The 23,590-nt window shown below is 43.0% G+C and overlaps 1 protein-coding gene across 6 annotated transcripts in view; it reads right to left on the reverse strand.

The window, feature by feature from the left end:
• AGAP1 (ArfGAP with GTPase domain, ankyrin repeat and PH domain 1) overlaps positions 1-23,590 on the reverse strand; it is a 398,119-nt gene that overhangs the window by 178,561 nt on the left and 195,968 nt on the right. For 5 of the 6 annotated variants that reach the window (XM_069860667.1, XM_069860666.1, XM_069860664.1 and 2 more), the window contains exons 8-9: positions 23,195-23,350; positions 18,121-18,213 (exon numbers count right to left, since the gene is read on the reverse strand). In XM_069860667.1, the coding sequence (XP_069716768.1) occupies positions 18,121-18,213; positions 23,195-23,350 (249 nt within the window). The remainder of the gene's footprint in view (positions 1-18,120; positions 18,214-23,194; positions 23,351-23,590) is intronic. The other variant, XM_069860665.1, reaches the window with a different exon arrangement.

Here is a 23,590-nt window from a genome sequence, read left to right on the forward strand (position 1 = left end):
TTCCTAATAAAACTACCCTCTCACTGCTACTTCTGTAATACAAAGCATTCAAACACCTGTGACACCAATTTATTTAAAACCATGGAAGCAGCTGCAGGATATCACAAAATATCTTTCCTAGGACAGCAATGTTCTTTACTTCATGTAGCGTCAACTCAAACTTGTGTTCAAAATGAGTTTTTGTACCCCTTCCCTGGGAATAAGAGTTTTCCGCTTCTTGGGTCAGCATACTCTTCTTCAAGATGTAAGACTTAAAAAATTATCCTTATGCATATCTCAGAGGGAAAAAGCACGAGCAACAGCCAAGGAAAGCAAACCAGCATCCAAACAGAAGAGTAAAACTTCAGTGCCATCGCTGCCAAAGCCACACAAGAGACCAAGCTCTTTGAGACCAGGACACCAGCACCATTCAGGAACTCCAGAGAAGAAATTAATCTCCTTAAACCGCATGTGATTTTAGAAGTTGGAGTCAATTAAGTCCTGTATCTGCCATGAGTTCAGAAATGAGATTTCTCTCACAGATGGATTCTCCAAGCACATGTAAGTGTTACACAAGAAAGACCCGTTGCTCTCTGAAACTTCTGCCCAGCATAAGCAGAATCATGGAATCCCTTCATTCAATCCACTATGGTTATTATTTCTGTGAACTGATCCTGCAATGGAAATCAACCCTAGCCCACGCAGGTATTCTACGAGACATGCTGACTCTCTCCAGTCCCTCCTTGTTGACTCTTCACAGTTTCAGACTCCTATCACATGCACTCTGCACAATTATTTCAACATAACTTTAACTCCTCTGGACAAACACTAATATAACCTAGCAATCGATCACCATAGAGACATCAGCACCTTAAGAACCAGATGCCTCCAGGGACTGATGGGCCACTCTCTGAAAACACACTCAAGATTTTTAATGTTAGTGAAAACGCCACCTGGTTTTCATTCTTCATAGTCTTGGTTCAATATTTGCCCTCCTTCCTCTTACCCAATACAGATTTTCTCCTTGGTTCTCACTTGGCTTCTCACAGCTGCATAATTTTGCATTCGAGTTCCATCCCTCTAATTGTCACCCATTGCCTTGGCATTCTTTCCCTCTCCTCTTACCTTTAAATAAAGCCCCTTGCTTTTGTTTGCCTCCTCACCTTCTGCAGAAGCAGAGAGCTGGCAATCTTCAAGAGAAAACTCTTGCTTCACTACATCACATCAACAATAAGTAAAGTGTCACTTAATTTGAATTAAGTGTGACTTCATCTGTATCAGGAATTACAGATCTCACAGTGCTGCAAGACTAAAGCACTAACAACAGTGATCATACACGTATTATTCCTCACCTACAAACACAGTATCACTATGAATTACAAATTGACAGCAACGTTTGCTGTACAAAAGGCCAATTCATAAAGTACTCTGAAGAAGTTCTTAGCCATGCCATCAGCTTAAACAAAAGCGATGTGTTAATCTTCAAAACGCCGAGTACACTTCAGTGATGGATGGATGCACAAGCTCTCTACCTGCTGCAGAAAGGGTTTGCGCAGCTCACGTGCCAGACGTGAAAACTGGAACGTTGAGGAACTTCAGCACACTCAACTCCACCCCCAAAAAATAAACATACACATGTATTTTAAGACTCAGACTTGAGTATTTAGTTGACATGAAGCATACCAGCCATATGTGTTTCTATACTTGGTCTGCTCCCACAATTTGTTTTCACCCAGTTTCCTCAAAGCTCACCAGTCTGCTTTTCGTCTAGGAATTACTGTGCATCTCTCCCCACAAAAAAAGTTTTTTTTTGTTTTTCATTTGGCCATGAAACAGCTTTTAAAACTGTGATTCCTAAAGCAACGATACCTGCCTTCTCAGGCAGTCCCCATTCTCCTCTGGTTTGATGTACTGCTCACTTTTAAGAAGCAGAATTTCTATACAATTCAACTACCTTCTTTGCTATTTTAATTGATTTTTCTTTCCAATACCTACTTGCACTTGAAGATTTCTTAATTTTTCCCCCCTGAAATATTCACACGAGAGGAGAACGTTAGACGTTAATCTAGCTACTTGATTTGTAGCAGTTCTCCAGTTCTCTACCCAACCATTTAAATACTGTCATTCATAATAGGGTGATATACTGTACTATAAACCCTTTTGCAAATGGTATGTCTTGGTATTTTTCTTTTGTGACAAAGAATCATATTAGTTATAAAGGGGAAAGAAATGTACTGGGTGCTCTTGCTTACCTACAGAATCTCTGTTTATGTCTCAACAGTCCCTCCTCTCTTTTGAAAGGGAGACCTTATTGGTCTCTACAACTACCTGACGGGAGGTTGTGGAGAGGAGGGAGCTGGCCTCTTCTCCCAAGTGACAGGGGACAGGACAAGAGGGAATGGCCTCAAGCTCCGCCAGGGAAGGTTCAGGTTCAACATAAGGAAAAAATTCTTCACCGAAAGGGTCATTAGACAATGGAAGGGTCTGCCCAGGGAGGTGGTTGAGTTACCTTCCCTGGAGGGGTTTAAGGTGCGGGTGGATGAAGTACTGAGGGGCATGGTTTAGAGATTGGCGGGAATGGTTGGACTCGATGATCCAGTGGGTCTCTTCCAACCTGGTGATTCTATGATTCTATGAAAGAAAATCCACATCACTAAAGAATATATCGCTTCTGTATGCAGAACGTGATACAGTCAGACAGCCCTTAAGTCCAGAAGTTTTGTCTTAGTATTAAGCCTTATATTGAATACCATCTCCTCGTCATTATTCCATACCTGTGCCTCAGAGCACAGCAGTAACAGGTCTTTTCCTGGCAAACTCACTGTAGATTAAAAGAATCATAGAGTGCTTTGAGTTGGAAGGGACTTTTACAGGTCACCCAGTCCAATGCTGATGCAAAAGCAGGGACATTTTTAACCAGGCTCAACGTCCCATCCAACCTGTCCTTGAATGTTTCCAGGGATGGGGCCTCCACTACATCCCTGGGCAACCTGGGCCAGGGCCTCACCACTCTCACTGTAAAAAATTTCTTCCTTATAGCCAGTCTAGATCTCCTCCCACCCTTAGTTTAAAACCATTACTCCCTGACCTGTCCCTGGACTCCTTGATAAAAAGCTCCTCTCCATCTTTTCTGGGAGCCCCTTTCAGTACTGGACGCTGCTCTAAGGTTTCCCTGGAGCCTTGCCTTCTCCAGCCTGAATAACTCCAACTCTTTCAGTCTGTCCTCGTAGCAGAGGTTCTCCAGCCCTTGCATTACCTTTGTGGCCTCCTCTGGACTCGCTCTAACAGATGTATGTTCTTCCTGTGCTAAGAACTCCAGAACTGAACACAGGACTCTGGGTGAGGTCTTACCAGAGCAGAGGGGTGGAATCCCCTCCCTCGACCTGCTGGTCACACTTCATTTGATGTAGTCCAGGATTCCCATGCATAATTACAAGTGCACTGTCACCAACTGTAATTAGCTTGCTAGTCTTCAAAGTAGTGATCTCATATGAGAACTCACATCACTAGCGCTGCTAACATACCCTGATTATCTTTAACGTTTAGTCAGAGACTGATCTGGCTTTAGAGGTGGGATCTTCTCCCCCACACTGCCTTGAACCCCTCATCTAATCCACGCATTTTAATGACCTTGCATACATCTTGCAGGGTATTGCTCTCAAATGGCTCACTTGTCATTCTCCGCGCTAGAGCTGCGCATCCTTTACAACGTGATGCAAAGATGTTTTATCCTCAAAGCGCATTCACCATTTGCATTCCCTTCTCAAGTAGAAGCCCAAGTTGAACTTGCAGGGTCTATCTTGGCAAAAGCAGAAGAGGGAAACCAGACACGGGTTTCAGAAGGAAAGCCACCCAATTTCCCCTCAAGTCATCCTACTGCAGACCTGGCTGCAATGGTGAGTACACAGCTCCCTGTCACTGGGGTTGCTGAAGCGTCTCAGGGAGATATCATAAGCATACAAAGGCAGAACAACTTTCCAACGGGGCTTAAACCAGCAAAGATTTGGGTATCTGGGTTTTAACTCAGGTTAACCACAGTTCACGACCCACGCTAGTTTATTCTACCACACTGCATTTGTTTTTCATAGAATCATAGAATAACCAGGTTGGAAGAGACCCACCGGATCATCCATCCAACCATTCCCACCAATCACTAAACCATGCCCCTTAGCACCCTTTGTGGTTATTTGTCTTAACAGGCACGGTGGTGTTGGGCTGACGGCTGGACTGGATTATCTCAGAGGTCTTTTCCACCCTTAGTGATTCTACGACTCTATGATGATTTGAAACAAGGATAAAAATCCACTTTTGGAAGCAGCCACATAGCCCTGGTAAGAGACAGCACCCAGTGCTTCGTCAAGAATTTGCCTTCACAAGCAAACACGAAGGAAGAAGGAAAGTCTGGCATGCGTGAGCACTTCGGAGAGAGCAGGAGGATACGGCTTCTATTAAGTGACTTGTGTCTTTGCAAGTCAAATCCCATTTCACATAGTCACTAGCTCCAGATCCTGTCTCCTTCCTGATGTGCCTCTCTCTTTCCAGCTCCACCCCAGGGAGGACTAATATCAGTGCTATTTGTCTGCTTGTGCTTCCAACACCACCATCAATGGCATCAACCCCAGCGCTGAACCAAGCTCAATCCTCCTCCAGCCAGCTCGAGCCACGGGCTGGCTTTAGCTTTTGTTCATGATCTTACAGATCATTTTCAATCCACATCACAGTCTTTAGCCAAACGCATTTGGATAAACTCTCAATTAAAATGTAGCAAGGCAGTACCAAAATGCTTTACTAAAATCCAAAATATTTTACATCTGTTACATTTGCTCCATGTGCTTATTTTGAAATTCTGTCAAAAAAGCAATCGAGTTTTTCTGGCAAGTTTCAGTCTGTATAAACCACTCTGTGAATTCCTCATGGTTATATTAAGCCACTCAGGAAAACTAAATCCTGCAGCTGTGTGTTTGCATTACTTTTGTCTTTGTAACGTTGGTTACAAGGCTCATTTCTAAGCTTTACAGCTCTAGGACAACTGTAAGTGAAATACATCCATGCCATCTAACCATGTGACTCATCTCCAATTTATCATAAGGCGAAGGACCCTTTATAACAAACACAGCATTCAGTTACTTGATTTTTCTCCTTGTTCTAACTTATGCAAGATAAACTAAAATTTTATTTTTTTAAGAATTTCACTACTGAATTATTCCCTTTAAATCAAAAATATTTAAGAGCCAACATATGGCCCATCTGCTGAGATTGCGCTAAATATGTGTTGATAATTACTGCAGTTTGAAGGTTTTAGAAGAATAAAATTAGCATTAGAGAAAACTGTATTTTAACTAAAGTGCAAGGAGTCCCATAGCTGGGATGTTGACGACCAATAACAAAGCAGATAAAGTCAGAGGACCGACGTTAAGCTGACAGAAAGGAGATTTAGATGAGATTTTAGTAAATTTTTCACTAAGGGTGAGGAGGCCCTGGCCCAGGTTGCCCAGAGCAGTGGTGACTGCCCCATCCCTGGAGGGGTTCAAGGCCAGGCAGGATGAGGCTTGGAGCAACCTGATCCAGTGGGAGGTGTCCCTGCCCATGGCAGGGGGTGGGACTGGATGGGCTTCGAGGTCCCTTCCAACCTAAACCATTCTACGATTCTATGACTATAATTCTACGATTTCAAAGATCCTTTTCTCTGCATGTCCCTTCCCTCCAACAATATTCCTTCTTAATGCCTTCTACTATTTATTATTTGCCATTGCCACTTATACCCTCGAGAAACGCTTGCTCACAAGTGTCAGATGCTGACAGTGCCAAGGGTCTTCTTAAAAAAACCCAAATAAAACCAAGAAACAAGGGATGCTGGGTCAACACCCCTGGCTGAGATTCACATGCAATTACCACACAATTAAAAGGTAGCAAAAGAATTATGAAAACATTTAGAATGCCTAAAGTTTGCCTCATTCAAAAGATTAGGCTAAAGGGCTTTAAATGCGTGCTGTTCAGTTTACTCTTTTGATTGCTTTACCACTATGTAAATCAATTTGTTAATGTTCCTTACAAAATGCATGAGCCAGTTATACTGACAAACACACAAAGCTCATTCGTAATTAGCAGTTAATTAGTAAGAAGGAACAGATGCTGTTAGAGTTTCAGCAGGCGAACAGGTTCTGTAAACAATGCTTATAAATCTAAATGAATTTATTAACCACAATGCAACTGTCAACATTTTGCTGGCAACCATACAAATATGGTGGAATCCCCCAAACATCTTTACAACATATTAATAATCATCGTGTCAACCCAAGTCTAGCAGGCAGTCTCACTTGCTAACTGTCATAAGCTTCCTACTTAATCTTGTTATGTCACTTCTCTGGCCTAATTCCTCATGCCCTCGGAGGAAGAGCTCCAGCCTCCAAAGGTAGCCCACACGGAATCTTTTCCAACACACCAAGGCCCCTTGGAACAAAGGTGTTTTTGCAAGAGGAATGTTTGGTTTGCATCGAATACCTTGAACAAATATTCACAAACTAAAACCCAACACAGTACATCCAGCTCTGGATGCGCATCTCAGCCTTAGAGAATTTGCAGTCATTTTCTTTAAAACCACCGTTGCTTGGTGAGATATCGCTTCTAGGATCCATCCACCTCAAGATCTCATCCACTAAAAATAACCAAAGGTCAATCATTTCTACTCTCTGTTTACAAAATCATGCATTCAATAAGCCACTAAGTGATGCCATATGTTTCTTTTTTATCATTTGCGTATAGAATCATAGAATCGTTTGGTTGGTAAAGACTTTTGAGGTCATCAAGTCCAACTCTACCTCTCCACTACTAAACCATCCCTGAGTGCCTTGTTTAAAACCCTTGTTTTAAACATCTCCAGGGATGGTGACTCTACCACATCCAGGGCAGCTGTTCCAGTGTCTTGTAACCCTTTCAGTACACAATTTTTTCCCGATGTCTAATGTGAACCTCCCCATAAAAAGAAGCAGCATCTAGATACAGCCATCTTGAATCAAAGGCTCTTGGCCAGGGGTCAGTTCTTAGCCTAAGAGCAACAACAATGATACCTTAGTGACCCCATTGCTGTCAATCTCTGTGTGTCACATTGAGATGTCACCTTGATATATTACACCATTTCAGCACTGGAAAATTCTAATAAAATTTTTAAAGTCATATTATGGCTTTCTTTATTGATGTTCTCTTTTATACCCACATTGCTTTTGATCATTCCCTCCTCCTGCTCTCTGCCAAAGTGATATGACACATCTTCACCATCTTCCACGCTCATTTTCAATGTGCGATCCAAGACTCAGAATCACAGAATGGTTTGGGTTGGAAGGGACTTTAAAACCCATCCAGTTCCACCCCCCTTGCCATGGGCAGGGAAACGTCCCACTGGATCAGGTTGCTCAAAGCCTCATCCCACCTGGCTTTAAACACCTCCAGGGAGGAAGCTTACATGACTTCTCTGGGCAACCTGGGCCAGGGCCTTACCACCCTCAAAGGGAAACATTTCTTCCTAAGATCTCATCTCAATCTCTCCTCTTCGAGCTTCAAACCATTCCCCCTTGTCCTATCCCTGCACTCTTTGATCAAGACTCCCTGCACAGCTTTCCTGGAGGCCCTTAGCTTCAGGACACAGTCAGAGGCAGTCCAAAAAGTGACAGAAAGTTCATTTCTCTGGGAAGTTTATTAATATATCTCACTGACAGATCTTTAAATACACCTGTGGAGCAGCTGTAGTCTGCTTACCTTGGTCTGGGCACACTTGGGACTGTCACTGCACCATGTCTGCAGGTATTTCAAGATAAAATTTATGAGACAGAAAAATCATTTTAGGGACTCTCAAATACTAAGCGATCAATTAAAAGAAACATAGTAGAAATGCAGTCCTTATAAGCTAAAGACCTAAAGTCCAGCTTTCATGGAATCACAGAATGGTTTGGGTTGGAAGGGTCATTAAAGATCACCTAGTTCCAACCCCCTGCCATGGGCAGGGACACCTCCCACTGGATCAGGTTGCTCAAAGCCCCATCCAACCTGGCCTTGAACACCTCCAGGGATGGGGCATCCATGACATCTTTCTCCTGCTGCCGTCAGATACCTGAGGAAGCAAAACCAGCAGAACTCCAAAAGCAGGAGGAAGCGGATGAGTTGTTGGGCCAGACTGACAGACAGGGAAGAAAGAGGAATTGCCTACCTGAGAGCTGCTGAGGTTCTTGCTCAGGCCCATCTGCTTTGGCTCAGGGTCAGAAAGGGTCATTCCCTTGGACTGTCAGGTAGAAACCTCAGCCTAGGGCAGAGGAGCCTTTAACACCTGGAGCTGGCAGGGTTAGAACCGAGAAGCAAGCCCAAGAGCACGGCATCCTCATCTCCTTCCACTGCTTGGTATCACAGAGGCAGAAATTAAAGCAAGCTAATGAAACTGCACACAAAGTCCATTAAATCCAGAACTTTTACAGCAACTACTGCTTTTCTTGGGATGGTATGAGAAAATCATCAACAGTAAACCACACAAACCCAGCCTTCGCAGTCAAATGAAACATTATTCCAGGCAGGCACACGTAGCTGTAGCCGTTCCTCTGATGTAAGGGCACATTTGATCTAATTGGAAAAAATATTTCAAGTGCACTGGGAATAGTCACTGTTAACTGAATGCAACAACGAAAAAGGAAAAAAGAGCATGCAGACCCGAGGGAATTACCAAATCAATTAACAACTAATTCAGGAACTAATTTCTGTATTGCCTCTTAGCACAAAACTGTATCTTTAATTTCTCCTGCAATAAGCATCACCATGATAGTCCTAACACACTCTGACGCTTTAAATGAGTTTACAAGTATCTCTTTTTGATTGGCTATATAACATTATTTCTTCACAGTTCAATGCAACCATAGCCAAGTGCTCCGAAATATTTAATTATACTGGTAGCTACCAGTTAACAATTTACAGAACCACAGCGAGTACAAAACATTTTATAACTAGTAATCAGCTAATTAAAACCACAGCAAAATGTGTATGTTCTGATTATAAACAATTGCAGAGGAATTACACAGAAGATTTCAGCACTAAGAGTATTTGGCTAAAACCCACATCCTCGTGTTTGTACAAGCGGAGCTGGATACTGATTACTGTGATTAGACAGGAGTGTGACAGAGGAAATTACACCTCACGCTAGATATAAATAAATACAACTATGTCATCTGCCACTTCCTTGTAAATCACATAATTCCTGAGTTTTGGAAAGCTGCTCTCTGGGGACACCAACGCTGGCTTGCGACCAGCTGCTGCTGAGCCTGCATGAGCATCAATAAACCAACGCCAAAGCAGCGGTACCTGTGAACGCTGTGCTGTGGAAGCCAGAGCAGACGCAGCATCGCGGGGTTGTTGTGGCAGTGAAACAGGGGTTTGGGTGAAGGAGCTTGTGGAACAGCATATCACAGAGGGGACATGCCCTGAGAGCCATGGTGTGAATGCCAGGGTTGCCCTGTGCAGGGACAGGAGCTGGACTTGATGATCCTTGTGGATACCTTCCAACTCAGGGCATTGCATGATTTTATAGCAAAGGCATTAAATCCTAGTTTTGCATGCCCTCTAGATGTTTGCTGCCGTCCTTCCTGGACAACGTTTTTGGTCTTTATAAGCATTACCCATTTTTATCACAAAATATGACCCGATGTTAGATGTGGATGGAAGAGAAGCCACAGGACAAGCCCCAGCAGCGGGCTGGCTAATGCACCAGCTGTAGCGTCCTGTGTCCGTCCTGCTCCTCCTATACTGTCTTCTTTCGCCCTGTCAAGTCACATGAATTAATTTAAGAACAGATATTAAGACGGTTGCTTATGTGCTCTCTCTTTTGGTAGACTCAAAGTAAACATTTACATTTGTGAAACCGGTTGCAAAAAAGCATTTATTGTTTATGACGGTGGCGGGTCTGGGGTCTGACACTTGCCTGAAGCGTTCCAGTGCTCTTCTGCTAGCAAGGAGGACTAAGGACATCGGTTTGACTGACGAGACGTGGCAGAACATCTCTTTTCAAAACCTATTTCCAAGACACTGCCATACTTACTGAAATGCTCTAACAGTATTCTAGGGGAAAACAGATTCCAGGTAGAACGTTCTTTCTGGTTCAGTGGGGAGGACCAAGCTAAAATAGCAATGTGCGTTACTCCACACATGAATTGTGTCATCGGTGCTGTACACATAAATCATAGAATCATAGAATAGCTTGAGTTGGAAGAGATCTTAAAGCCCATCCAGTTCCAACCCTCCTGCCATGGGCAGGGACACCTCCCACTGCATCAGGCTGCTCAGAGCCCCATCCTACCTGGCCCTGAACACCTCCAGGGATGGGGCAGCCACAACTTCCCTGGGGCAACCTGTTCCAGTTCTTTACCACCCTCACAGTGAAGAATTTCCTCCTCAGGTCTAGTCTAAATCTGCCCCTCTCCAGTTTATAGCCACTGCCCCTGTCCTATTGCTACACATCTTTGTAAAAAGTCTCTCCCCGGCTTTCTTATAGCCCCTTCAGGTACTGGAAGGTCGCTATAAGGTTTCCTTGGAGCCTTCTCTTCTCCAGGCTGAACAAGCCCAACTCTCTCAGCCTGGCCTCATACGGAAAGTGTTCCAGCCCCAGCCAGAACCAAAAATTAACAAAGGACAAGGAGACTGGGAAGACAGAAAGCGTTCAGAAAGCAGAGTTGGACTGACCTGCACCTGTAGGGAACTGCAGAGAAGGAGGAGGCTGAGCAGCACAGAGCACCAGGCAGGCAGGAGGTCAGAATGGCATCATGGGGCAAAGCCCATGAAAATCCAAATGAAGCTCTAAAACCTCTGTTTTGAAGTTGAGCAATACCATTGGATCCAATTATCAAGGTTAATGACGAGTTTCTCCTCTACTACATCCAATGCATTGAGAAGAAGTGTTTATTTATACAGTTCTTTAAAAAGTATCAATTTGCACAAAATATGGGACCTAAAAGGTAGAAAATAATTGATTTTATCTTATGATCTATGTTCTTCAGGGTATAACTAAATTTTCGACTCAAAGTCTTCTATAGTAATAGACTTTGAATCTGTATCACTATTTTTCCTTCTGGCAAAAGGGATTTATTGGATAACAGGTGGTAAGGCACACAAACAGAATTTTACAAAACAGATTATTAGCGCTGTCAAGCAAATTAATAACTAAATAGGTTGAGAGCTCATAAATATGAGACTAAAACATGGCTAATGGGAATTGCTCATGAAGAAGATATAATTTAATAATCGAATCAAAATTCTTGCACCAACTATTCTGTGATTGTGACTGTCCTAAGACTAAACTTTTAAAGGAATATTCAAGGACAGGTTGGATGGGGCATTGGGCAGCCAGAACTAGTGGGATGTCCCTGCCCATGGCAGGGGGGTTGGAACTAGATGATCTTTAAGGTCCTTTCCAACACCAACTATTCTATGATTCTATGATTCTATGATTCTAATACAGACTGATAGGGAAAAACGTGTTACAGTCCTGTCTAGTTAGGCTAAAAGATTATAATAAGGCAACACTAGGAACGGAGGGATCAGGAAGAAGGGAAGAAACGCAAATGGACAGGCTAAGGTAGGGCATGCAGAAGGAAGGAAGATGGTTAGTACCAGAAGATCTTGCCTCACCCAGAGCTCTCCTCACACTCCACAGCATGGACAGTCACCGCAAAGTCTTTGCTTGGTCAGGCTGGAAGAGGCACGCTGCTCAAGCACAGCAGCAAAGCCTCTCCCCAGGCACATAGCAAGAGGGAACACTAAAACTAAGTCTAACTAAAAGCAAAGTTTCAGGTAAACTACATGGAAATCCTCTTCTTTCATTTGAAAGACATTTCCTAATGTCCACTTGGCAAGGGCTGCCATGCAGGCACTGGCAATTGCAGCGAGGAGCGCCTAGGTAAAAGAAACGGAGAAATAAAGTAGTTCCCACTTTCCCAGAGATTCTTTCCACAGAGCAGTGCAGAAACAACGTATTAAAAGAGTTCAGTAGTAAAAAAAAAAGTGATTAAATTAAAAAAAAGCATAAATTGGCTTTAAAAAGCAAAAAAATAGCACAGATTTTCCCCCAAACAGGAAAGTTTTTTTAAAAATTGATTTACTTCTATTCTTCTAAGGCATTTGGGAAGGATTGAGAATCGACAACGCAAGCAACGGCCAGGCTTGAAACTAAAAAGTTCACAGGAAATTCTGAGGAACTCTATTTATTAAAGTTCCTTAAAAAAAAATATTGCTGATAAGGGGTCATAAGTCACAATGTAACTCCTCAAATATTTCAGAAGCTGCTTAACCAGAGTGACTTTTTCTAATGTGAGGTTTGACATTTCATAGAATCATAGAATGGTTTGGGTTGGAAGGCACCGTAAAGCCCATTCCAACCCCCTCCCATGGGCAAGGACACCTTGAGCACCTCCAGAGATGGGCTTTTGTTGATATCATTTTCCAATAGCTCTCTTGGCCATGTTTAATGCTATTTTTTTATAAAATTCATATGTATGTTGTGAAGTTCCAGTTTTGTTCACACCCATCCTAAGGCAACGAGCATTCAGGAACCAAACTCTTCTTCATGAAAAGCAAATCTGTGACTCCTGCCCCATTTGCTGACAAAGCCCCTATCTTAGAACCTGAAAAATACTTGGCATTTTTAGTTCAGAGTCAAAAATAAAGACTAAATACCTAATTCAATTGTGATTAAAGTACTTAAATCTGCCAAGCTGGTAAGCAACGAAGGTCATTGGAAATATCACCAAAAAGTAAAGCCTGAATAAGACATTCAGCTTTCTCTATCAATGCAAACTGAGAGAAGAGAGTGGATTCTAGTTTACCTTTGCAAGTCATAGATGGCAAGTTTTTCACTGTCATCAATATAAAATTAACCATTATATCACTTATTTTTAATCCAGACTTCATGTTTGCTACTGCTAAATGATGCAGGAATCTGGGGGCACAAGAGGTGCCGCGCCTCCCAGGGCAAGGGCTGAGGCAACCTCTCAAACCCTATTTCGACCAGCTTTTTTGGTAAAAGAACAGTCAAGGTTATATAGTCGGGCAATATAATAATAGGAGCATCTGTGATGAAGTGCAAATGGCAAGTAGAAGAAGGGTTGAAAGCAGAAAGTCAAGGCCAGCTCTTAGGTATTTATTTACACTCTAATCTGGGGGGGTGAGGGCAGGAGAAGGAGGACGGGGGGAAAAGAAAGAGCACACAGCTGCCATCCCAAACCCAGACCTCCCATCTGCCACCCACGATTTGCATGTCACCTTCTCCAGGCTCATTTGTACTTCATTAACTGCCATTGACTTAACAAGATTTATGCAAATGACACCATAGGAGCCCGCTAACTCCCACTGCAATCAAGTGATTATGTATGTACAATTCTCCACAGCAATGAAAAATTAATACATGACAAGCCCACTCACCGCTGAGCTGAGCTGCTTGCTTTTATTTTTCTTGTTGTGCTTTTTTTTTTCATTCGAATATGCCCTACTGCGAGACCGCAGCAAACAAAGTCATCTTCCCAAAATGTTACAGAACTCCCCATCGTACAAGGGAGACGTCACCCTAAGCCGCGCAGCCCAATATGTGCTACAAAATACCGACTCAGGCTAGCAGGGACAAGGCTTCGTTTTCAGAATAAATGGTTTTGAACAGAACCCCAAGTCTGCTTTAAGGGCAGTACTTGCAGCACTACAGAAGATAATAAACATTTTTAGTTTAAGTGCCTCTTTCTCAAAAGTACAGGCTTTTCTCTGGATTTTAACTTTCGCCTAATGCTGTTCCAGACATTTTCTGACTCCATTTTCATTAGTAGAAAATATTTAAACAGCATAGGAATGAGACTTTGCTTTCGTTTTGGAAAACGATGCCAATCACAGTTCTCAAAGGATGCCAAGGAGACAGGATTTCATAGAATCATAGAATAACCAGGTTGGAAGAGACCCACCGGATCATCGAGTCCAACCATAAGGCATTTAAGGCATGCTGATACTTCTATGCCTGCTATTTCCTCCCTGGGAAATTGGCCTTCCCAAAATTTCATTCACCTCGGAGTATTTTGGCAGAAGTTAGCAGACACGCTTTAAAAACGTGTCTACTTTTCATCACCTCCCGTTTGGGTTTCTGCTGGGAGCAAGAAGGTTCATCAGAACAGTTTTATAAGGCTTAGCCCGATAAAACCATATTTAGCGCTGCAGTGAAAAGGGGGTTTTAACATTAAGGAAGGACAGAAAGAATAAGACCATTAACTCTTCCTGACCTGCTTGCTTTAAGTCAAGGTAAAAGCTCTCAAAGAGAGAAAAGTTTCCTCAGAAAGAAATAAGCAATTTACAATTTTACCTATTTCCCTCAAACTCTCAAGAGATCCAGGGACCGAGAACAAGAATTCGGGAACAGGTTGCAACTCTTGGCTTTTGTCAAACCCCAGTAGCTGTGCGGGTCGGTGTCTGGGTCCCAGAAAGGCTGTGATACCAAACCATAAGCAAGTCTTTGTGCCAGCCTAGCTCCCTTCTCAAGATGTGTCTGTGCATTCAGAGAGAAACCAGAAGAGAAAAGTAACGTCCCTACCAACGTCCCTTCCGCTCCTCTGCCAGTTTAAACTGTCTGCACACACACAACAGCATCGCTCGGACAACAGGCATCCGCCCAAGGCACGCTGGGTCAACAGTGGCGATGAAGATCTCATCTGTGAGAAAACCTGCAGCTAAGATGAGCAACAAGCTCTTTGCCGTCACATTTCTACGCTTCCTAGAGAGCTGCTTTTCCATACGTTTATATATTATAACAGCTCTTCTTCCCTCCTTTCATACGCCCCTCTAGCACTGGAAAAGCACTTTTCCCAAAACCAGAACACTTCCAGCTTCCAATAAGCCTGTTTCAGGTTTGTTTTTGTTTGGGTTTTTTGGTCACTGTTTCATGGCTTTTGCCTTTTTTGTTTTGATCTGTTTTTTTTTTTTTTAAGTTGGAAAGTAGTATTTCTGATTTTGGGAGTCCCTAGGTAGATAAGAACTATCACAGGCACCACCAAATACACTGGATAACCAAGCCATTAATTCCAACATCTGAACAGTAAGAGTTTTCTTTTCACTATTTGCTTTTTTGCAATTACATTTTTTCCAAGTAGCAGAGAACTGAGAACACAAAATCCAGTGGGATCTGAGTTTCAACTACAACTTAGTTTTTTGGAGGTGATTCTACTCAACTAACACAACCGAAGCCCCGATCTGCAAGTATGAGTTTGGACTTCTACCTTGCAGCAGAAGCACAGCCCAGCCAGCAGCCCTTTTACAGCACAGAGAGTACGAACCTACAGAGAATAAACCAAAGCCCTGAGAACAGACATGAAAAAAGCATGGTTGTTACACAGATGTAATAGAAGATGTATAAGCACGAAGCTGACAGAGGCATTTTGCTCAACAGCAGCTTCAAGATGTCAGAGCATGTTTAAGATAACTGGAGGTTATTCCTGCACAGGGCAGTTTGCAAAGTGACATTCAGGTTAAGAGGAGGACAAACAGTGGAAAATAGGGTGATAGAAAGATTAAAACGAAAAGCCTTCCAATGATATCAGAAGATAGCTCTCCCACAGCAATGCTGTGACCACTACACTCTGCATTCAGCTTCCTGACAACAGGTTTCTCTTACTATTCCCCGACCATTTGTCACAGAAACAAATCACAACGCAAAGAGCTTCTCGCTGCAGGAAGCACGGGCGCATGACACATTAAAATTTTTAGGTCAAGAAGTTCCTTTTCACCTCCCTCTGTCTTATTCACAGGTAATGCATAAAATAAAAGAGACTGCATCCTTTCTGGTTGGATTTTCCGCTGCCTCGGAGCGACGCCCAAGTATCCGTCCCTGTGGAGCCCACCGGGAACACAATTGTATCAGCAATTTAACTCGGTGCCACCCCTACTGATGGGACCTCTCCATCTAAATAGCAGGGACACAAAAAGCTTCCCCTGACCATCCTCTGGGAGCCATTTCTGCTTCGAATGTATGGAATCAAAGACCACTTCAAACTAATGTACGTTTTTAAACAGCAATGAGACATTATCAGTTTGAAAACACATTACATACCCATTTTTAATTAAATGTTTCAAAAAAGTATTTTTTTCTATTCCATCCTTTTTGGTTTTTTTTTTTGGCTTCAATGGCTCAGTGGTGCTGGGCTCCCACACTCTACTGCAACATAGAAAAACCGTGAGCTCCCACATCCATACAAGTATGATGATACCCCTGCCAGCATCAACCCTACAGCACTCCATGCCACTCATCCTCCCTTCTTCCAGCACCCTTCCCAAACCCCCACGAACAGGATGTATCTGCCAACTACAGACCCACTCAAGTATTTTTCTGGTACTCGTTTGCACGTGAAAAAAATGAAATTACCATAATTGGGATTAATAATAAAAAGTACCCATTCCCCAAAGACTGGTCACACTCGGTGTACGAGCAGGGGTTACAGGGAGAATTTTTCAATAGAGAAATGCAAGAGATTGTAGGGGATATTTCATTACAACATGGTGCAATCACTTAGAAAAAACTTATATTACACTACTCTTCCGAAAACTGCATTTTAAATCAGATTAATTTCATACAACAGCATTTTCCAAGAGTAGAGTAGCTACGCCTTGAATAAATATTGAAAAGTATATTTCTCAGTTTTTCATTTTCAGCTGCATTCGCAGGTGCTTTTGTTTAATTAGCATCACCCAAAAGAATTCCAGCCGGTCTAACCCATCTTGTACCATACAAAAGCTGTAGAAAAAAAAAAATTGTAGCTTGTTTTAAATGCTTGGAATCTCCTCCCCCGAACGCAGAGCCAAATGCTGAGCTTATCTGGTTTCAAACTGCTCTTCTGAATTGCGGTCTGTTTGATTAAAATTTGTCTACTGGAGATTCACAGACACGACAGCACGGTGGCTGCCTGATGGCCCCAAGAGGCCTTTTTAACCGCCTCTAACAAACAAAATCACTGCAAACAGTCAGGGGACAAACCCATCTCCCTCTCACCCCCCAAAAGAAAACCCCAAACTCATAAGCCCATGCACAGAGGGGACACGTGGCGAGATGAAGCATAGATTGAGGAAGATTAGAAGAGGGAAGAGACCCTCTGGAAGGCAGGAAAGCCACCAAAAGAAACTGGAAACGATTGCGTGTGAAGAAAATAAGCTCCCTTCCCTCGGTGCTTTTGCCACCTTCGGCAAAGTAATTCACACAGAAGTGAACACTTGCAAACGCTGTCGCAGAAACTGTGGGTAAAGCATCCCGCACCAACGCTTAGCGCAGGGCTCTGAACCGCACACGGTCAGGGGGATTTAATTTGAGAAAGTAAATGATCTCATTCATCCAACTACTTGGCATCAGATGCCGACATTGCTTTTGCCTTTCAAAGGAGCGTTCCCAGCTCCAATTTAGCATTGAGATTCCGGGCTAATGAAAGTGCATCTAGGCTAGTAAAACAGACCAAAACAAATCCTCGAATTCAAGTCCTGTTGTGTAATGAGGAAGTTTAATTAAGGCCACACATTACAGCTGTAAATGTTCCCTTATATAATAAGGTCTAAATGAAACTGAACCTAATCAAAGTTACAATTCCTTCATTAGCAAATTACAAACAAGAGCGCACAGCTGACACACCGGCTATGATTATCACAACTAATTGCCTCGTTGTTACGAACCAGCCTGAAACCGCGTTCAGATGTCCGTCTGCAGCAGCAAATTAGGGCCACATCAGGCTGCTCCCGCCATCACAAGGGGCTCTTGTGGAGCAGTCGGAGCTACCCGCCGCCCCGGCGGCTCACGGCCCAATCAAAGCCCCCTCTACAAAGGCGCCTTTGAAGGCACCACAGCCAAGAAACCCGCTCCATATGCAGGCCGGCAGACTGCACTTCATTAGGCCTGTTGTCACATTTTCCCTCTTCTTATTCTAATGATCCTATTTTAATACACACAGGAACCTCTCCTAATTGATGTCAAGTGAGTGACTTCCACATTCATCACCGGAGCACATCAAATGCGTCTTGGCGCAGGGGCTCGCCATCAGAGCGCTTAAGACCCGAGGTGTGTCTCCAACTACGGGAAGCAGGGGGAAAAGAAAAGAGGTATTTCGGCATTACCTGTTTAATTGGGATTGCGCGGCCGCTTCCAATGCTATCTGTTCTGCTCTCCAGGACCTTCTTCTCTTTGTCTGGGTCACTCCCTTTCCGAGACTGCAGAGCAAAAAGAAAGTTTGTGTTCCATTAAATGCAGCGGCTCACACAGAAAATGCCTTTTTTTTTTTTTTTACCTTTTTCAAAGCAATTAAAAAAAAAGCATTTTGACACATAAATAGAGACTCAAAGGGCACAGGTTACAATCTACAAAAGTACACAACCATCCCGAAATCGGAACACTGAAATACTGCCGGTAATTTTCAGCCATCCACGTGTCTGAAATGGCATTTGGGTTTAAAGAGTTCTAGGTTCACCGCCTGAAGACCTGGTGGATCAGAGGACTCGTTTCTGAAGTCTCCAACAGCAGCTCCAAAGAGGAATGGAGGTTCCAGCCTCTCATTAACAAACTCCCGATACATACATGCATGTACTTAATTCACATCTACATTCTTAGAAATGCAATTTAATGATGCTGCGTTTGATCATATTGACTTTAACTTTTGATTTTTCTGCTTTTGGTTGTTTAAAAAGTTGGAATTCCAAGAAAAAGTATTGAGTGATGCTGAAAAAAGTTACCTGACCAGAAAGAAGAAAAAAATCAGCGTGAGGAAAGCGTAACTGATATTTAAAACCTGAATCTTGGTTTTCTGTATCACCAGGACTGCCCTGGGAGTAAGCTCACCGTGTTCAATTCCTGACTTTACAAAGTGACATGGGAATTCTCAGAGTTATTCAGATTCCAGTCGGTTATTGCAAAAGAACGCACGAGCATAACGATAGTGACAGATTTATTTTAGTACAAAAAGAAGACCTGAGAGTCATCCTCCTTAATAACGGACCTGACAAGTGACAACTTCACTCCATTACTTTTCAATGGGAACATTACTCACACAATATTGAAAATGGGAAAACATTTTCGTGTGCTTTTCAAATCGGCGATGATGTATGAAACGAATACATTTGCAACGTCCAGTACCACAATGAAAAGCTGAGCGACACCAGATCCTGCTTTTCGTTTTCAGCAGAAAGAGATGTTTGAAAGACACAGAAATTAGGAGAAGCATTAGGATCGCGGATGGCTAATACCCATTTTCCATATTATATGAAGGGGTGGAAGGAAATAAAAAAATCCCCCAAGCAGTTGCCTTTGGGGGCAAGAGGAGGGGAGGGGAGGGAGAAAACACAGGGAGGAGGACTGGAAGTAACACCAATACATTTACCCAGCAGGGATGCCGTGCCGCTTTCCCCGCTCCACCGGGAGCAGGCTCCTATCACTAGTTACTATGGTTCGGGGCAATGGAATGACGTGCTGGGGAATTAAACAAAGAATAAATGAAAGCAAGCAAAACAAGTGGGAGGGATGAAATCCAATGTTCAGGATAACTATTGTTCCTCATCCTTCAAGACAGATTTCTGAATCTGAAAGTGCCACTTCCCAATAATACAAGGCAAAACAATGCTTCAATGGCACAAAGCACCCAGAAGTGACATTTTAAAGAAACTCGGTGAAGGTAGCCAAATCCCTGGGAGGGAAGTTGTCAACTTGAATGTTTCTTTTTATTCGACTTTTTTTTTTTTAAAAAAAAAGAAAGTATCCTGCCTCTGAAAAGCCACTTAAATATCAGTGCACTGTTTTTTATCTTTTTTTTTAAATCATCACCTCTTCTATTCAATAAAACTGACTGCATCTGGAACAGATTGGACATAGAAGGGAAATATCTATATGCAAACTACTGTCAAAAGTCCAAAGTATTGAAACGTAGGGATTTCTGTTGGGCAGATTCTATTCTATCTGCTGGCAATCAAAGAATACATAAGATTTTCAAGGGGAGAATCTTAGCAGGCTCTGCCATTTATAAAGACAAATCGTGCAGCGAAACAGAAAGATATTCTGGGCTGTCATGCTTTTGTATCTATCTGTAACACGCACAATACATCCTGTAAAGTGAAAAACAGCCTCAAACCATGCTGGACAAACATTAGCTAGAACTTTGTCTGATGTCACTTCTACACATTAAGTATTTTATCTAAAACTTGATTCAAGTGAATCAGAGGAGGTCCAAAAGAATTTAGAAACCTGCATGAATCTCGTTTGACTTCTTTTTCCTTTGCACTGGAAATCACGTGCAGGCTCACGTCACGTTACCCAAGGCAGATCTGAAATCAGATTATTCCAGAGGGATAAGGCACCTGAGTTTTGGCACAACCAGAATCCCGTATCAGCAGTCCGGAGAGCCCCAAACCCAAGAACACTGACCTCTAACAGCAGATACTGAAAAAGAGCATTCATTATAACTTTTTAAGAGTCCCACTTGCAATTCTGCAGAGATTTAAGAAAAAGAGCACTGAGTATGGGAAAGGGAATGCCCCTTGCTGTCCCAGACATTCAGTCTCCCCATATGGGACTGGAGACACAGCTACTAGCAGCTCTTTCCTGAAGCACTATTACTGAGTTGTCCCCATTAACACACTGCACAAAACAAAGGACATTTAATCTTCTGCTATTATTTGAGCTATTTTATCACCTAAGTAGAAAGTCAGCTCTTACAACTACTGCTTGACTGCAAATCTAAATAACCAAAGTCAAAAAGATCAGATACCACATAAAACAAGCTTCAACATGAAGAGGCTTAACATTCTCAACTGTATTCCAACTCAAAAGCTGCCTCAGATTTAAGAAAAAGCACATCTGTTTGCTACTTAACCCAATTTTCTTCCAACGTTAAAAGACCTTCATGCAGGACACTAAACATATCACCTTTGCTAGACAACAAGGCTCAGTTTGCCTTGACATATAGAAAAATAAACAGAAATACAGTGAAAAATAAATGAAAAAGGCATAAGCAAATAACAGCTGAGGAAAAGAAGCAGAGTAAAATATAAATAGTAGTAAAATATTTCAATTACACACTCCGTTCATAATTTGACAGCACACACTGGTCATTTATTTATTCAATTAATGAACTCTAGGATAAATGTGGCTGATAGAACACGAAATCTGTACTACAACAGGGTCAGTGTTAAATACTTCAGGGCACGGGTTACAGGGCAAGTCAATACACAACATTCAATAATTCCTGGATCTTAAAAGACAGAACTCATTCTAAAACCTCAAATTACTTTTTATTTTTCCATAGGACTTTCCTCCCACATTTTTCTCCAGTTATCAGACATTAAGGCAGCTATTGACATCCTCTTCTATTAGCAAATTTGGTTCTTAATATGCTGTTCTCGCAAAGCAGAGCTTTAGTCTATTTGTTTCCAGCGACGCAGCCGACTTTAACATTCCTCTCAACCCTTTTGTCGTGCTTGGAGATGGTGTGTGTTCCTCTTTATTCATGTCCTCAAACTGACGCCCCCTCTGATTTAAAGCACCCCCAGTTTCCCCATCATCCCCGACACGCAGCCAGCCCTCTCAGGATTTTACGCATCCTTCGGACCAGCGATGGTGGGCGAAGGCTTGGGAGAGCAGCAACAGCATCGCGGCATTCCCAGGCTGACACTGACACCTAGTGGGGTCGGGAACTGCCAGCCTGCCCAGCGCCAGCCCCGGGACATCCCTGAAAACAGCGGTGCCAAAACCGGACACCTCGTCCCCTGCCACCCGTCTTGGTACATTTTGTTCTTTGGCATCTAAACACAACCGCACGATATTCAGACCTTTGTAGGAGTTGGAAGATGTCATTTCAAATCAAAATCTCACTTTTGGGATGAAACACGTGAAATACAATCCCTGGGGCTCTGTGCTTTCACTCAGTGCTTCAAAACGATGCCGAAACTTTCTGCTTGCTAAAGGCCAAGAGGTCAAATTTTGTTTAGGTACAAGGCAATTTTTTGTAGGCTGTTCCCTGGCTACAACCATAGGGAATGGCAGGAAGACGTGCCAGGGGAGGCTTAGGTTGGATATTGGGAAAAGGTTCTTCCCCCAGAGGGTGGTGGAGCCCTGGAACAGCTCCCAGGGGAGCAGTCACAGTGCCAAGACTGAAAATATTCCAGAAGCGTTTGGCCAATGCCCTCAGCCCCACGGTGTGAGTGTTGGGGGTGTCCTGTGCCGGGACAGGAGTTGGGCTCCACGATCCTTGTGGGTCCCTTCCAACTTTATGATTCTAGGATAACACAGGGAAGTGAACACAATAACAGCTTTGGAATACAAAAAAACCCTGTTTACCATGACCGGGAAGATGCGGCTCTCCAAACAACTAATGCACAGATACGATCACCAAAGGATTTCCATGCGAGCCCTTAGGGATTCTGTGTTTGTTATAAAGCACATTAAGTGTCAAAAAATGCTTATAAACCCACAATAGTGAACAGAATACAATCCCAAATCTTCCAGCAAGACTGCTAAACTAAGGAATTCATCACCCGAGGCTTCATTATCGTTTCCCAACCTACTTATGCATAACAAAGACCTATCGTATTGGACCAGTCAAGCTTTCTACTTAGTACATATTTTGCCTCTCAATAAAGCAAAAAAGAGATGGTTGGGGAAGCAAAAAAGTAATTTTAATCTCCATCATCTCTCAACCCTGGAAAAGAAAAGTGAGTTGAGACTGTACAGTCATAAAAGTAGTATGGGTACTTGCTTTCCCGTACCACGTGGTATTCCCACAACAAACCTTGAGACCCCTCTACAACCACTGGAGCTTTCAAAGGAAGCCCCGAGGCAGCAATGTCACTCAGTGTAAGGGTAGGATGGGGGAGCAGAGACCCAGCTTTCTCTGTGATTACTGCCAAACCAGGGAATCTAGACAAGTCCAAGATTTAAAGTCAGACAAGGGCTCCAGAATTCAATCATGGATTTGTTTGCTTCACTGCAATTCCCCATAGGATAACTTCACTGTATCTGTAATAGTTTCTCTTCAAGTCCTCAAACAGAACCACCCCATTCTACGACATCTTTGTTTTCAGGTCTACAGACCTATCTCAACACTCCTGTCTGGATTAGATCAGCTCAACTCAACAGGGCTGAAGTTCAGGCCGTCACCACGGAGCGCTACGTAAAATACAGCAACAATCTCTTCCTTGGCTCACTCACCGTGAAGAGGTTGGATCGGCGCTTGGACTGTTTACGGACAGGAGTTGGTGTGTTGGCAGTGGGAGGAACATCAATCCGTAGCTCCTTCTGGCTGGTGCTTGGAGTTGATGGGACAGAGGAGGAATAATCACTTAAACTCCCTCCTCCATTACTGGTCTGCAAGGATTAAAGTTAAACAGTGATGCACTGCTTTCAAGACATTATAATCCACAGCTGTATCTTATTCAGTCCTGATAAGCAAGAACAGCAGCCCAGGCTCAGGAACAGAGCAAGACTGCCCATAGCAGGGGTGGTGGAACTGGATGAGCTTTAAGGTCCCTTCCAACCCAAACCATTCTATGATTCTATGACTGCCCTACAGCCACTTTTCCACACATTTCTATTCCAAGTCCTTAA

Source organism: Phaenicophaeus curvirostris, chromosome 7 (genome assembly GCF_032191515.1).
Source record: "Phaenicophaeus curvirostris isolate KB17595 chromosome 7, BPBGC_Pcur_1.0, whole genome shotgun sequence".
Lineage (NCBI taxonomy): Eukaryota > Metazoa > Chordata > Aves > Cuculiformes > Cuculidae > Phaenicophaeus > Phaenicophaeus curvirostris.